General features: G+C 43.7%; 1 protein-coding gene across 1 annotated transcript; it reads left to right on the forward strand.

The window, feature by feature from the left end:
- The first annotated feature begins 7001 nt into the window (after window positions 1-7001).
- LOC311108204 (fermitin family homolog 1-like) lies at window positions 7002-17183 on the forward strand. Its single transcript, XM_084150826.1, has 15 exons — window positions 7002-7419; window positions 9781-9939; window positions 10865-11098; window positions 11453-11590; window positions 12591-12777; window positions 12960-13062; window positions 13194-13301; window positions 14049-14180; window positions 14407-14456; window positions 14754-14985; window positions 15096-15172; window positions 15267-15414; window positions 15670-15794; window positions 15985-16126; window positions 16284-17183. Exons 2-15 carry the CDS (start codon window positions 9789-9791, stop codon window positions 16455-16457), a joined length of 2001 nt encoding a protein of 666 aa, XP_084006952.1. The 5' UTR covers window positions 7002-7419; window positions 9781-9788; the 3' UTR covers window positions 16458-17183.
- The last annotated feature ends 156 nt before the right edge of the window (window positions 17184-17339 follow it).

Below are 17339 nucleotides of genomic sequence, written 5' to 3' on the forward strand. Positions count from 1 at the left end.
GTATGACCTTCTTAAAACAATTCCATATAGCTTAGTAGTACCCCATCCCCCCACCCCTCCCCCCTCCCCCGGCTTAGACAGGGGCTTAGACTCTTATGGGTTAACACCCTCTCTGGAACAGGGCCATGGCAGGGAGTGGACAATAGAGCCTTTGTGACTTCCTGATTGGACTATCTGATCATAACAAACACACTAAGGGTTAAGTCAATGTGGGGGTTAAAGAAAAAGGCTCTCAGTTCCAACTGAAAGTTTTTTTGGCTTCATGTCGAGCTGTCGGTTTTCAGAATTTAAAGTAGATGTTGTTTGAGTTTAAAACAGGGTTTAGTATTGTACAAGCAAGTTACAACTCTGTAACAGTTGATTAATCCTTAATTTAGTCAGATAAATCATTGAGAACAAGTTCTCTTTTACATTTACCACCTGGTAAAAGTTAGATGATTGTCAGTATTGTTGTAATGACCATGGAACTTTGGCTCCAGTGGGTCCGGGATCCTTCAGGGTCGTATTCAATAGGCACTAAACAGCTAAATAAAAAATTAAGCAGTGTGAAACGGGGAGGTATTACCTGATCTTGTCCAATAAAAAATCATATTTTTTGTTTTCCTTTGGAAAGATTTTGCTACATTGTGCCGTACTGAACAATGATCCTGTTGACATGATTTGAACCAACCAGACATACAGACCCTAGTCATCTTGGGAGGGTTAGTAATGATGCAGATATAGTTATTTTCTGACAAGGCCCTGACACTTGATATGTTGGTCAACTCCCCGATCGCTCCGTGTTAGGTTTACCAAACCATAAACATTGTGTCCGTAGGGACTTGTTGCACTATGAGAAAGCCCAGGACATAGACTGGCAGCCAGGCTGCTGGTATACTGCTATGGACCTTCAGCTACAGGTTTTCACGGGTCCGGCTGAACCCGATATATCTGAGACGCAACACGGGCCCGATTGCGTTGAGGTCTGAAATTCTAACCTGTCCCTGGGTCTGAGTCTGGTCCTGTTTGATTGTCATCAGGTCTCAGGTCTATGTAACTACAGCTGATAGATGCGAGTGGACCCAAATGGATCCGACCACGGCTCTACATAGCCTATAGCATATTTATTTTACGCTAATAAGGTGCATTTATTTACTAATTGAAGGCCTAGCCAACAGATACATTCTTAAACATTAATCAGAAGAGCAACATGGCTGATAAACATAATTTGTAGGTCACTCTGGTCCATTCGGGTCAGGTCTGATTATTCTTGGGTCCGTCCGGGTCCAACTTTTTGGACCCATGAAGACCTCTAGTTTAGCCCCATCAACTGTTGTACTACACACTACCGGGTAGAGGCTGGACTTAAGCACAGATCTAGGATTAGGTCATGATCCAGAAATCTAACCTGAAACCATAAGGTAAGGAAACAACAAACTGACCTTAGATCAATGTGTAGGATCAACTGTTTTAAACCAGAGCAGAATGTGTTTATTGAGAGGCATCATGCAGCAGAGCAGCAGAGCACCATTTCCGTGAGCCACGCGACGTCACCATAGTTGTGCTAACCAGGGTTGGGGTCAATATCATTTCAATTCCAGTTAATTCAGACACTAATTCCAACCAAGCAGCCAGCCAAACAACTAACTAACCAACTAACCAACCAACCAACCAAGCAGCCAGCCAACCAACTGAGCCAAACAACCAACCAAGCAGCCAGCCAGCCAGCCAACCAGCCAATGAAGCAGCCAGCCAGCCAGCCAACCAGCCAATGAAGCAGCCAGCCAGCCAACCAGCCAATCAAGCAGCCAGCCAGCCAGCCAATTAGGCCACATATAAGCCTTCCTTCCACTGGCCTAGGTGGGAAAATACAACCCATAACCATGTGGCTAACTGGGTCCTCTCTGACGTAAAGGGCAATCTGGGATTCAAACAATAACAAAATGGGTGTACCAATCTCAGATTTACCCTGTACGTAGAGGAACGAAACCAATCTGCATGAAAAAAGTCCTCCACACAACAACCAGACACATTCTTCTAGGTTACAATTCTATGCTACTATTTGTAAAGTGAAATAAGTAAGTGGCGCTGTTTTATTCTCCTATTATGAGATTGTTGATTACGTCAGAAAGCAGAGAGTGAAACTCCCACAGCTGCGGCTGTCCCAGGCCAGGAGAGTGTCTCCAGGACAGGTATGTACTGTATCGTACTCTGGCTAGAGGTCTGTCTGTTTGCGTCAGGATGTAGCCGTGAAAGACCTCTGTGTGATCTGAGAGTTTCACTACCTCAGGGGCACTTCCTATCTTTAGATACATGTGCGTATCTTGGGACTTCAGGGCAAATTATTTACTCATTGAAGTCAATTGAAGATCTTACAGCTGCTAAGATGTGTGAAAATGTGCATGTGTAACATAGCAGGAAGTTGAATACTGTGAGTATGCCCCCCCAAAAGCCTAAATACTTGATTACTTGAATGCATGATTGACTTTATGCCCTAACATTCTATTGAAATTACACACACAGATTTCAGCTTGGATTGGTCCCTCATAGAGTTGAACAGTAACAGTCCCAGCTCCCTGTACCTATGAGCTGAGCAGTGTAACCTGAGTTAGTCACAGGTCAGAGGTCAGTTATGGAACTTGAAATATAGGGATCGGCCCTCTGCCTTCCTTCCACTACGCTGTAGGATTGTTTGTTTTCTCTCTCTCAAAGTGGTGTTCAGGCCCTCTTAATGACTACTAATAATACACACCCTCACACATCTCCCTCTGTTTATACGGCCTGTAACAGCATGGACTGACTGAATGAGACCTGTGTGTGTGTGTGTATGTGTGTGTTCTCCATGTGTTCCCTTTCATTCCTTCTCACATCCCCTATTTTCTTCTGTTCTGAAGTCTATAGCCTGAAGGTAAGAACACCTGCCTGTTTTTTTCTCTGTAAATCCGAGATAAGACAATAGGATCTGTAGAGGTGTCTTGTTACAGAGGCACAGCAGGGATCCAGACACTGTAAAACCTCTACAGGTCGCCTCCGCACTCCAGGTGTGAAAAAGGTCGCCTCCACACTCCAGGTGCGAAAAACGCTACAAAAACATTCAGTCTTTCATGCCAGCAGAATTGGGGGCCTGAAAAGTTTCAGCATTTGCCTCGAACTCATAATTTCACTTGAACTGTGGCGGGTTGGTTGCAGCTCTGCAAGCTGTTAAGTTTTCGACATATCGTTTTCAAGTGCACATGTTCCATGTTATGCTAGTCACTGTGGAGGAATGTGGAGTGAATGGACAATGAAGTTATTGAACTGAGAGAGAGAAAGAAAAAGAGGAAGAAAGAAAGAAAGAGAGAGATGAGGCATAATATTAAGCAGGGGGCTTTCCCAGTTTGTTTCAGAGTGATACAATAGCTCCCTCTGCTGGTTCCACCACCACATTGTCACACACATGACAAGACACGGAACTCCTCACTTGAAAGCCTTGTTCTTTTTATAGGCTCAACCACATCCCTCATGGCTTTGAACTGCACATATTCACTAAGTAGTAGTTTGGCCTACCCGGGCCTGCCCGGCCTGGCCCTACCCGGGTTGACAGACTGATTGACTGACTGACTCACTTCTTTATATGTATGAGGGGGAGAGAAACTCTTTGATCCACACCCATTGAGGATCCTCCGACACACTGACGGCTTTATAATACAGTAGTAACTAGTACATGGATTCCATCTGAGTGACTGTAGATTCTCCACCTGGGTGAACAGGCTTTTGCTCCAGCCCTGCTCTAACACATTTGACTCAGCTAATCACGGTCTAGATGTGCAATCATAAGAAGTATCAGGTGTATTTTTATTTTTATTTTATTTAACCTTTATTTAACCAGGTAAGCCAGTTGAGAACAAGTTCTCATTTACAACTGCGACCTGGCCAAGATAAAGCAAAGCAGTGCGATAAACAACAACAACAACACAGAGTTACATATGGGATAAACAAAACGTACAGTCAACAAAATAACACAATAGAAAATCTATATACAGTGTGTGCAAATGTAGTAAGTTATGGAGGTAAGGCAATAAATAGGCCATAGTGCAAAATAATTACAATTATAATTTAGTATTAACACTGGAGTGATAGATGTGCAGAAGATGATGTGCAAATAGAGATAAAAACTGGGGTGCAAATGAGCAAAATAAATAACAATGTAAATAATAATATGGGGATGAGGTAGTTGGGTGGGCTAATTACAGATGGGCTGTGTACAGGTGCAGTGATCGGTAAGCTGCTCTGACAACTGATGCTTAAAGATAGTGAGGGAGATAAGTGTCTCCAGCTTCAGAGATTTTTGCAGTTCGTTCCAGTCATTTGCAGCAGAGAACTGGAAGGAATGGCGACCAAAGGAGGTGTTGGCTTTGGGGATGACCAGTGAGATATACCTGCTGGAACGCATACTACGGGTGGGTGTTGCTATGGTGACCAATGAGCTAAGATAAGGCGGGGATTTGCCTAGAAGGGATTTATAGATTACCTGGAGCCAGTGGGTTTGGCGACAAATATGTAGTGAGGGCCAGCCAATGAGAGCGTACAGGTCACAATGGTGGGTAGTATATGGGGCTTTGGTGACAAAACGGATGGCACTGTGATAGACTACATCCAATTTGCTGAGTAGAGTGTTGGAAGCTATTTTGTAAATGACATCGCCGAAGTCAAGGATCGGTAGGATAGTCAGATTTACGAGGGCATGTTTAGCAGCATGAGTGAAGGAGGCTTTGTTGCGAAATAGGAAGCCGATTCTAGATTTAACTTTGGATTGGAGATGCTTAATGTGAGTCTGGAAGGAGAGTTTACAGTCTAACCAGACACCTAGGTATTTGTAGTTGTCCACATATTCTAAATCAGAGCCGCCGAGAGTAGTGATTCTAGTCGGGCAGGCGGGTGCAAGCAGCGTTCGATTGAAGAGCATGCATTTAGTTTTACTAGCGTTTAAGAGCAGTTGGAGGCCACGGAAGGAGTGTTGTATGACATTGAAGCTCGTTTGGAGGTTTGTTAACACAGTGTCCAATGAAGGGCAAGATGTATACAAAATGGTGTCGTCTGCGTAGAGGTGGATCTGAGAGTCACCAGCAGCAAGAGCAACATCATTGATATACACAGAGAATAGAGTTGGCCCGAGAATTGAACCCTGTGGCACCCCCATAGAGACTGCCAGAGGTCCAGACAACATGCCCTCCGATTTGACACATTGAACTCTATCTGAGAAGTAGTTGGTGAACCAGGCGAGGCAGTCATTTGAGAAACCAAGGCTATTTAGTCTGCCAATAAGAATGCGGTGATTGACAGAGTCAAAAGCCTTGGCCAGGTCAATGAAGACGGCTGCACAGTACTGTCTTTTATCGATCGCGGTTATTATATCCTTTAGGACCTTGAGCGTGGCTGAGGTACACCCATGACCAGCTCGGAAACCAGAGAAGGTACGGTGGGATTCTAAATGGTCGGTGATCTGTTTGTTAACTTGGCTTTCAAATACTTTCGAAAGGCAGGGCAGGATGGATATAGGTCTGTAACAGTTTGGATCTAGAGTGTCACCCCCTTTGAAGAGGGGGATGACCGCGGCAGCTTTCCAATCTTGGGGATAGGGCTTGCGACAATTTTGGCGGCTAATTTTAGAAAGAAAGGGTCCAGATTGTCTAGCCCAGCTGATTTGTAGGGGTCCAGAATTTTTTTTTGGGGGGGGCATGGGCAAGTTGCAGCGGAGGGTGTATAAGAGCATGGCTGGAGCAAAAGCATGCATTCCCCATTAGTTCTGTAGGAGGAGGGTTGGCCTTGCCTGGCTACCCAAACTCCTTGCTCCGGCCAAACGCTACACCACGCTATGCCCACGGACGTTTGTTTCTTACATTTTACATTTTAGTCATTTAGCAGACACTCTTATCCAGAGCGACTTACAGTTAGTGAATGCATACATGTTTTTTTTCGTTTTTTTTTTTCATACTGGCCCCCCGTGGGAAACGAACCCACATCCCTGCCGGCCAAACCCTCCCCTACCTTGGACGACGCTGGACCAATTGTGCACTGCCCATGGGTCTCCCAGTCGTGGCCGGCTGCGACAGAGCCTGGACTCGAACCAGGATCTCTAGTGGCACTGCGATGCAGTGCCTTAGATCACTGCACCACTCGGGAGTTCTTCTCTGCAATGAGTTGGGATCTGAGTACTTCCCTGACGATTTCTAGAACACAAACACATTCTAACGGTTCTGATTGGTTCCAGAAACCGATGGGTTTGGCCAGAGCCAGAACACGCGTGGTTAAAGTGGCGTTTTGAAAATGCCTCAATACTCTGATTGGTTAGAGATGATCCAATCGCTGAGGACTTTGTTTTGTACAACACCTCTCATTTGCCTAGTCACTTTACCCCTACCTATATGTACATAGCTACCTCAATTACCTCATACCCCTGCACATCGACTCGGTACTGGTACTCCCTGTATATAGCCATGCTATATTTACTTGTTATGGTTATTCGTTATTTCTGTGTATTTATTCCTCTTGTCACTATTTCTATTTTTTATTGTATTTTTTATCTTTATCTTTAACTCTGCATTGTTGGAAAATGACCCATAAGTAGCCTAAGCAGTTCACTGTTGTTTACAAGGCATTTTGACATCACCACAAGACTTAAATGATGGCAGTCTCAGACTGAACTCTTATATGCTCTGTCCACCACTAGTATCCAGTGGGTGGCAGGCTTGAGTCATTGTTGCCTCTGTAGGTCTATATTCAATTACTATTCTGTGTTTCAATTAATGGAGTTTCTAAATGTTTAATTTCCTATGTAGCCTAACATGTTGAAAAGTAACTCAAATTATATTTGATCTTTAGTTTTATGAATGCATGTGTAATGCCACTACATCAATAAATACACAAATAGGCCACATTACATAAGTGCAACTTTCGTGACTACACATTGAATCAGTGTTATGATTCATACGGACTTACACATGGAGACAGGATGTTTGTGGGTATGACGGTGTTAAAATTAAAGTAAGGAAGGTGCGCTGACTGACTGGTTCATAAAACTCAAGACTAGCCTAAATAGGAAGGTTACCTGTTCTTCTCCCTCACACCCATTCCAAATTATAGTTAGCCTTCTATAAGTAAACAAGACTATAAAATACGTGTACAGTCTACACCACATGATAGTTTCGTGAGTAGGCTAATACAGGCAGGAGAACTTCATGCTACTGAGACATTTTACAAGGCAAGGCTGAAACTTCAGTTGCCGTTAATAAGTAGGGTTATTTTGTGAACGTGGACTGGACAAAGCTATTTCCTTACCTGTGTGAACGGGGCGGGTACCTGAGCGAACGGGACAGCAGACCGCACCACACACAACAGAAGAAGAAGAAAAAAGAAACTCGATTTCAGAGAAGGAATATTAATAAAAATACTTTGATCAAGGTGAGTTTTCTATCTTACATGTGTTCTGTTAAAGTCAATATGGGTTTAGCGTGCTACCTGCGATGAAAGCGTGAGAATAGAAATTGTAGCCTATACACCTGGCTGAGGTTCGGGTTTTATCCGCGATGGGTTGCGGCTCTATTTGCAGTTGGTAAAGTTGTAGCTTTGTAGGCCTACATGCAGTGGGCTAGTATACAGTCAATACTGTAGCTCTACATAACACATTTGCTATGGCATATGCTAATCTACTAGGGGGCTCTCATTATGGTCTAAAAAGTGGGGTAATTTGAGACATTTTTACATTCAGCATCACTCCCTCAAGGGAAATTTGACTTGGTAAAAATCTTTTTTTTGGACCTAACTTGTTGACAACTTTTTCCATGAAATGATGACCTCTTCCTAAATATTTGGTCAAATTAAAATTTGATGTATGGTTTCCTAGAAACAAGGGTGGCTCAACTTACCCCTTTGGTTCAACTTACCTCACTCTCCTCTAACTTATAAATCTATATTATAGTCATGTTTTTTTAAATTAATATTTCACCATAGAGGAGTCTCAGAACATTTTTATGAGAGCTAGAGATGGTTATTTTCTTCCAGATTTCCTCATGTGAATAAAAATAATAATAATTTATAGCAGCAAAAACAAACATGGAATCTTGGTTCTCTACTGCCCTTGATTTGTGTTTTCATGTGTGAAGTAGTCTACACTGTATCTCATTCGGTGTTTTGAATACTGTAGGATACTGTAGCCTAGAGCGTCTGCTAAATGATGTTAATAAATAAATAAAAAACTATTGATTGACTTTCCCAAGTCCTGGCTATAAATGCAAACAGTGTTTTTCCATCACGCTTTGCTCTGTGTTTATGCTCCATATTTTTGTCCTGGTGGTCTATTTATTAATGCGTGCTGCACAGTAGGCCTATGATGGCTGTCTCTCTGTGAGGGTATGAATGTACACCACACCCTCTCTGTACCCTGCAGACACTAGTATTGACAGGTTCAGACCCCACATCTATGTGAAGTGGGTGAGAGGATCCCGATGACACATTGTGAACACTATTAACTCTATAATAAATATCCACAATAACTTTTGTAGTATCAACGCTTTAACAAGTATCAACCATAAAACCATAGGCTATTTTTAAACTTTAAATACATTTTTCAAAACACTTAGCAAAAGTCCCTCTCTATAGCTGTCAAGCCGGCATACTTTAGGTATTCATACCATCTAAAGATAAATAATGGGACAGGTATTTCTACTTAGCCCTGGGCGACATAATCTGACTGAGAATCTGAGTGGCTCGGTATGTTTCTGCCATTGTTCTGTGTGTGTGTGTCCCATTGTTTACCAGGAATTAAGACAGGGATGAGAGAGAGAGAGAGAGAGAGAGAGAGAGAGAGAGAGAGAGAGGGACGGATCTAGGTTGTGTGGTTATTTTGCATGCTCTCTCCTGCGCCAGATTCGTGTCCCTGCTCGTCACACATTCCATGGATGGAACCCATAGTCCTCCCTCCTTCCCTATCTCCTCTTCTTCTCCCTTGGTTCCTCTCTACCACTCGTTCATGGAGTGGGAGATATGTGTGTGTGGATGGGGGGTGGCTTACTTTAGTCTTAGAAAACGTCTACATTTTACATTTTACATTTTTAGTCATTTAGCAGACGCTCTTATCCAGAGCGACTTACAGGAGCAATTACGGTTAAGTGCCTTGCTCAAGGGCACATCGACAGATTTTTCACCTAGTCGGCTCGGGGATTAGAACCAGCGACTTTTCGGTTACTGGCACTACGCTCTTAACCACTAAGCTACCTGCCGCCCCGTCTAACTTGCAGAGTCTCTCTCTCCCGCCTCTCTTTCTTCATTACTCTCTGTCCAAGAAGTGTATTTTGCTCTATCCCTCTCTCTCTAACCTCCTCTCTTTCTTTCTTCCTCTTTGATCTCATCTGTTTGCAGAAGCCCTTCAGAACAACTTTAATTACATGTAGTGCAGTAGTGTTTTTTTTTCCTCCAGACCAGCTGTGGCAGACATTCTACTAGGAAACCAAAGTGTTTTACTGTAGGTAACGCTGTTTTGCTTTACCTCTGGCAGTAGCCGAATGGTTTCTACACATGGATCTATGTGTGAATGGATGTTTTATTCATAAATGTAGAACCACCTCAGACACTGCTTTCAGTCAGCCAGTACAGCAGATGACATGTCCTTTCATTCACTGACCTGTCTTCAGTCAGTGTTTTGGGGAAGCCACAGCAGGATCAGTCGCTCAATCATATTTTCATTCATTCAGCACTTTTCACCAATACATTTGCTATTAAGTCCTTTATCTCTCTCCTAACCTCCCTCTCTCCCCTCCTCTCCAGGCAGGGCCATGTTATCCACGGCGGAGTATGGCAAAACGTCGTGGGAGCTGTCAGTCCAGGTGAACCAGAGAGATGGAGATGAGGGCATGAGGTTTAAACTCAGAGTCAAGGGAGACCTGCACATCGGAGGACTCATGCTCAAACTGGTGGAGAAGATCAGTGAGTCTCTCTCTCTCTCGCTCTCTCTCTCTCTCTCTCTCTCTCTCTCTCTCTTTCGCTCTCTTTCGCTCTCTCTCTCTCTCTCTCTCTCTCTCTCTCTCTCTCTCTCTCTCTCTCTCTCTCTCTCTCTCTCTCTCTCTCTCTCTCTCTCTCTCTCTCTCTCTCTCTCAGCCACAATACTAGACTGGAGAACACACCCTGGTTTTCCCTACATTCCTCTAGACTGCTGAGTAGTATTATTTTCACAAAATGCTCCAGCACCACAGCCTGAAAGGCTGAAGTTCACCACTTTATCTCATATTTATTCACCTGGGAGGAATCTCCAAAGACCCTATTCCCTGTGTATTGCACTACCTTTGACGGTTATTATGTTTACAAAATAAGTGCACTCTATGGGGAATAGGGTGTGATTAAAGACACAGCCTGTGTTCATCCAGGAGGATTAGACATTAGGGACTTCCCCAATGGAAGACAGTATGAAAGTGGCAAGGTGTGTTGTGTTTGTTACAGCAGAGTTAAGTAACCGTATGACTACATGTATATAAATAAGCCATATATGACTCAGTGGCCAGTCATCAGATTGGACTAACAGTGGTCTGGGTTTAGCCATAACGCCACAACATGATATCTTACAGAATCACGCCACACCCATCTGCTTCCTGTGGGGACTTTTATGCCTGCTGCAGGTGGTTTGTTTGGAGAGAACTTATGGGCAGAAGCTTTCTCATATAGTCAGAAACCTACACATGCTCCATGCTGAAATTGTCAAGTTCTTAGACAGTTGAATATCAATTTTAATTGTGGATGAAAGATAAAATGATACATGTTTAATGGCAATGTTTGTACTTTGAGAAAATTCTGTCCTTTTATCCAACCATAACCCCTCTCTTTCTCTTTCTTTCCCTCCTCTCCCTCTCTCCGCCAGAGGCCCCTCAGGACTGGTCAGACCATGCTCTGTGGTGGGAGCAGAGGAGCTGTTGGCTGCTGAAGACCCACTGGACCCTGGACAAGTATGGTGTCCAGGCAGATGCTGACCTGAGCTACACCCCCCAGCACAAACCCCTGTGCCTGCAACTGCCCAACATGAAAACGGTCAAACTCACTGTCAGCTACTCTGCCGTCGTCTTCAAGACCGTCGCTGAGATCTGCAGAGCGCTCAGTGAGTACCCTACCCGGGCAATAGTGCAGATCTGAAAGGATTAGATCAGTGTCTAATATGGTGAAGTTCCCAATACGGGAAATGTTCGCCATATTGTTCATACTTCTCCAGTCCTCTCACATCTTCACCAGGGCTGAGGGGGTTAGGGGCTAGGGGAAAGGACCTATGGGGTGGGGGTTTAAATCTAGATATAAGGATATAGAGGTCTAGGATCTAGGAGTCAGATAGGGTGCAGTGCCTCTCCTTGACCTGGTCTTCCTTTTTCCAGGCATCAGGAGGCCATAGGAGAGGGTAGGGGTTAGGGTGTAGAGTCTAGTGGTAGGATCTCTCCTTGATGTCCTCACTCTCCTCCAGACATCAGGAGGCCAGAGGAGCTGTCCCTGCTGAAGCCTCCAGATGACCCGTCCAAGAAGAAGAAGAAGAAAGACAAGAACCCAGCACTGGACGACATCTTAGACATGGACATCATCAGCGGAGGCTCTGGGGGAACAGGTGAGAGTCACAGTGTTATTAGCGTGTTATAAGCATATTAATACAATGTTAATGATATGTTATTAGATATACTGTATCTTCAATGGTCAGATTCTTCCAATCTGTTTTCATGTGACGATTTTTCAACTAAGTTAGCCAGTTAGCCATATCCTGGTGACAGCCTGTTTCTTCTTTAGCCAACCCCTTTGTTGTCGTCTCTCTGTCAATATAGCTTTGTTGAATCATAGAAACCATCAGGCGCTCAGGCTAAGTTATCCTCATTGAGAAGTTAGCCTGGCTCGAACTCTACTCATATTGCGATGGTCAGCTTCAATCACGCTGTGAAGGGATTTAATATATCACCATGGCAACACAGTCAAGGTTTCAAACCTCTGGCTAATTCAATGTGGCTAGTTACTGACACCACTACCAGATTCCGCCCACATGGTGGCTTCTGTAGACTTCTGAAACAATCCAAGAAGGAATGGAGAATGGAGAATTCTATAGTGCTTCTGAAGATCTAAAAGAATACAGCAATCATTAAGGAAATCTGAAAGAATAGTAGCTATAGTGCGCTGCTATGTTCTCAAGGCTTTCATTAACGCATACTTTGAAATGCAGACACACACACTTTCTGAGTCTGTGTGAGTGTACAGTAGCTACAGTATAGGGCAGCTGAGGATTCCACACCAACTCATAAAACCAGCCTCATTTTGACAGTTGCTCTGAACCGTTTCAAATGAATTATTTCTGAGTTGAAGGCTCTGCTGCTTTTAAACAAATGAAGACAGGGCCATTTCGCCCATAATCCTCTCATTTCCCATGAGGCCTCACTCATGGGGCCGTATTTGTTCATAAAGTGTGTCAGAGTAGGAGTGCTGGTCTAGGATCAGGTCCCACTGATATAATCTTATTCATTATGGTCTAAAAGGCTAAACTGATTCTAGGTCAGCGTTCTCACTCAGAGCCTTTATGAATATGGGCCCTGAGTTGTATCTCCTCCTCCACCTGACCCCTCCAGGCAGTCCCCTGTACAGTAAGACCATGGTGCCCACCTACGACCCAGAGAACGGGACTCCTGCCTCGGCCACCAGCCTGTGGTTTGGGGACAACCCCCTGACCTCCAGCCAGCCCAACCTGCCCCCTGCGGAGCTGGCCAAGATGTACCAGCAGCTGTCCATGGTGGATAAAGCCATCATTAATGCAGGGTGAGAGTTACTCAGAAACAAAAACTCCATTGGAAGGAAGAAACCTTGAGAGGAACCAGACTCTATGGCTGGACAGGTAGAAAATATGCTAGTTGTTGCGACGCTGGAGGGCAGTACTCTGTCTCTCCCCTGAGCACATAACTTCCTGGTTAACTGTGACATGCTGCTGATGTGATTGACAGGTGGCTGGACTCCTCCCGCTCCTTGATGGAACAGGGCATCGGAGAAGATGACAGACTGCAGCTACGCTTCAAATACCACTGCTTCTTCGACCTCAACCCAAAGGTTACTCTAACCCCTGACCCTAACCCTAAGTGGGAGTTTGAATACCACTGAACCTCAACCCTGTGGTGAGACAAACTGTAACCATAACCCCACGCCTAACCCTAACATTGACTGATTTGTGTGTGTTTCAGTATGATGCTGTGAGGATAACCCAGCTGTATGAGCAGGCTCGCTGGTCCATCCTACTGGAGGAGATCGACTGCACTGAGGAGGAGATGCTAATGTTCGCCTCCTTACAGGTAGACAAACACATGCACACACTCACACACATACAAGCTCACATCTGCCCACACGCACGTCGCACATTCAAACACACACACACACACACTCACACACTGTTATCCATCTGGGAGAACCAGTTTGGTGTCTCATTCCCAGAGGAGGCATGTTGGGACAGGAGGACAATCCCATAGGAGAGAGTGAGGAAAGGAGGGGCCTGAACTCCTCTGGGTGAGAAAATATGAGAAAATATAAATAACAAAGAACGATGAAGCGAAAAACTTATGACTACTTACATTTCAAATGTTCTTCATCTCTGACTTTGAAATCATTTAAAAATGTTTTACATTTTAGTCATTTAGCAGATGCTCTTATCCAGAGCGACTTACAGTAGTGAGTGCATACATTTTCATACGTTTCTTTTCTCCATATTCTAAGCTGATCTATAAAAACTGTTGTGAAATCCCTGAGATGGTTATTGCTCTCACCTGCATAATTACTGGAATCACATGGCTCTCTCTGTCTCCTCCCAGTCTTGTGTCATCATCTGGCCTCAAGTGTTGAACTAAAATCTGTTTTAGGGTTCATACCTGCAATTGAAACAGTTAAAGGCTGGGTATATTTAGTTTTTCAAAGTGGTCTGTTAGTTTTGTACCCTTCTTATCTATTGTGTATTGTAAAATCTCCTGTTGCTCTTAGTATGATATATCCCCCAATTCCCATCATTCACTGATTATTATTAATGATTATGTCAATTTTTGTTTCAGTATCACATATGCAAGATGACCATGTCCACGGAACCTCTGGACTTCTCCAATGAACCAGAAATGGATGAAGTAGAGGCTGCCCTATCCAATCTAGAGGTCACACTTGAAGGAGGAAATGCAGACAGAATACTGGTAAGTGTAGTTTTTATACATATAAAGGATTCATATTCTTTACATATAAATGATAAAGAAGTGTGTATGTAATTTGTTTGCTACAGTTTGTTTTCAACAGTTTCAGAGGGTTCAACAACTGTATTTAAGCAGGGGTTGATGGGTAGTCTGCTTAGATTGCATGTTTCAACATGATGATGTCACTAAGTCACAGGATAATTGACAGTTGTTTGTTCCCGCCCCCCAGGAAGACATCACAGACGTTCCGAAACTGGCAGACTCCCTCAAGCTGTTCAGGTAAATCCTGAGGGCCCCTGTATTCGCCCAGAAACACACAATGTATTGTTTACTGTACCTCTATATCTGTGTAACAGATGGAAACATAAGTCAAAGAGACCTTGAATGATAAGTAGTAGAAATAAAATGCCATTTCACTTTCGATAAGGAAAGGTTCATGCCCTACACTGTATATAGCCTGGAGTCCATGGCACAGACAGTTCACACAGCAACATTGAATGTGCAACAGTGTGACTGTGTGGGGACACAACCTGTATATGTTTTTCCTCACAGAGCTTATTATTTTTTTGTAACCAGGCCTAAAAGACTGACGTTGCGTCCGTATAAGGAGTACTGGTTCGTGTTTAAAGATACCACCATCTCCTACTACAAGAACAAAGAGACAGCTAGTGGAGAGCCCATAGAACAGTTGCATCTCCGAGGATGTGAGGTGGTCCCTGACGTCAACGTGATGGACAAGAAGTTTGGAATCAAACTGTTGCTCCCAGTGGCTGATGGGATGAACGAGGTCTACATCCGTTGTGACAACGTAAGATGCTATTTCTTATTTAATCTTTTAGTTTATTAAAGTTGGGGCACCACCAACATGACTCAGTTGTTCCCGCTACATATTGTATTAACATTTTTGTTTTTATCCAGGAGACGCAGTATTCCAAGTGGAAGGCAGCCTGTACCCTGGCCTCCAAGGGCAAGACCATGGCTTACAGCTCCTACAGGTCAGACTTGTTTTACCTAATACTTCACATGCCTTGGACCACATTAGTAGGGTTGTGACTGTAAACTGACCAGGAGAAACTGTGATTGGTCCAGGTCGGAGGTGAAGAACATCCAGTCGTTCCTGCAGATGAAAAGTCTGGCGCCCCCTCCTGGTCAGGCTGCTCCAGACTTGGATGCCATGGAGATGAACGCTGAGTGCTTTGTCTCCCCCAGATACGCCAAGAAGTACAAGACCAAACAGGTGGGTGTCTATCTGCAATATAGAGGGATCAATCATGATTCAGTGTTTGTGACAGAGAGAGGATGTCACCAGAGCTCTCCAGAGAAAGAGTTTATGATCTCTGACAGGACTCAAGTGACACAATAATACGCATCTGTTGACACCCAAACCATTCTATTCCATTCACTCACCCTTTCAGTATTTGTTAGATGACTGACATAATGTCTGTGTAAAGTAGCCTAAATGTCCCTTTTCTGTCTCCTGTCTCCTGTCCAGCTGACAGCGAGGATCCTAGAGGCCCATCAGAACATCGCCAGGCTCTCCCTCAATGAAGCTAAAATGCGCTTTATCCAGGCTTGGCAGTCCCTGCCTGAGTTTGGTATCAAATACTACATTGTCAGGTACGTAAATGTGACCGGCCAGGTTCAAACAGCTCAAGACTGTGTTCGCGAGATAAAGCCTAGGAGTTAGCTCAGGGAGGTAATGCAAGTCTTCAGGTCCCAGGCAAAGTTACTCATCACACAATCATGGTTCACAAAACCACCATGGTTACATAAAGACACTATGAATGTCTGTGTTTGTGTGTTCCAGGTTCCGAGGCAGTAAGAAGGATGAGCTGATGGGTATCTCCTATAACCGTCTGATCCGTATTGACATGTCCACTGGCCTGCCTGTCACCACCTGGAGGTTCGCCAACATGAGACAGTGGAATGTCAACTGGGAGATCAAACAGGTAAATGGCTCTAGATTGATTGATTGGTTCATTGATTAATTTAATTGATTGATTACTTTTTACAGATTGGAATGTAAAGGATAATAGTTGCCTTTGTAATAAGAGAAACCAGCTTCTCCTGAAATCAGTAATAATCCATGTCGTTTCATGTCTCCAGGTGGCCATAGAGTTTGACCAGAATGTGTCGATAGCCTTCTCCTGTGTGAGCTGTGACTGTAAGGTGGTCCATGAGTACATCGGAGGATACATCTTCCTCTCAACACGCTCCAAAGACCAGAATGAGACACTGGACGAGGAACTCTTCCACAAACTTACTGGAGGGCAGGAATGAACCCGGGACATCAGCTTTCATTTAGTGCCGTGGCGGTCAAACATGAGGATTTGTTACAAGCTGTGACTATCCATGCAGTCCAATGCAGTCAATCATTCATGTACTGAAGGCCTGTAAGAGCCAATCCAGTGTCAAGAAAGAATTTACATTTATTGTCGATATGGTTTTGTATGTTACATAAATTATATGTTCGTATTGTAAATGCAGAGACAAGTAGACGTCTTGGTCACACTACACTACATTTGATTCTGAGACCATCTCTACAAAATGTGTGGACAATCTCTACAAGGCTTATTTGTCTGATGGTTAGGCCTGGCCTACTGCTTTGGATGTGTAGTGTATTGGTCCATCTGCAGAGACTGCAATTCATTCGGCACATGGGCTGTACATCTTGTCACCTGTTTACCTTGGTGTAGCCCAAAACAAATCTCAGTGACAACCAGCAGACAGTGGTTGAAGAGGAGTATTTAGGTAGTTTTATCAACACCAAGTCTTTGAATTCAATGTTGTATGCTACTTTCACAATCACTCTATCGGGCTGTTCATTGCCCTATTTTATACATATTACTTTTATGATGTTTTATAATGTAACATTTGTCCAAGTCCAACAGAATTTCTAAGATATTTCTGGTGGTGGGTTATTATCACGTTGAACGAAACATTTGTTTACACTGGAATTTCTCTTGACTGAACTGCATTGAAATAAACTTGAGAAACATGTTTTGTATCTTGCATTGTCAAGTTAGTATCTCGAAATTTCGAGTTAGTCTCTTGAAAAGTCAAGTTAGTTTCTTGGAATGTTTAGTTAGTATCTCGACATTTGTAGATAGTATCGACATTTTTATTTAAATTCGTGGCGGGAATGAGCCTCCATATTATTCT

Source organism: Coregonus lavaretus (assembly GCF_964263955.1).
Source record: "Coregonus lavaretus genome assembly, chromosome: 33".
NCBI classification, from domain to species: Eukaryota; Metazoa; Chordata; class Actinopteri; order Salmoniformes; family Salmonidae; genus Coregonus; species Coregonus lavaretus.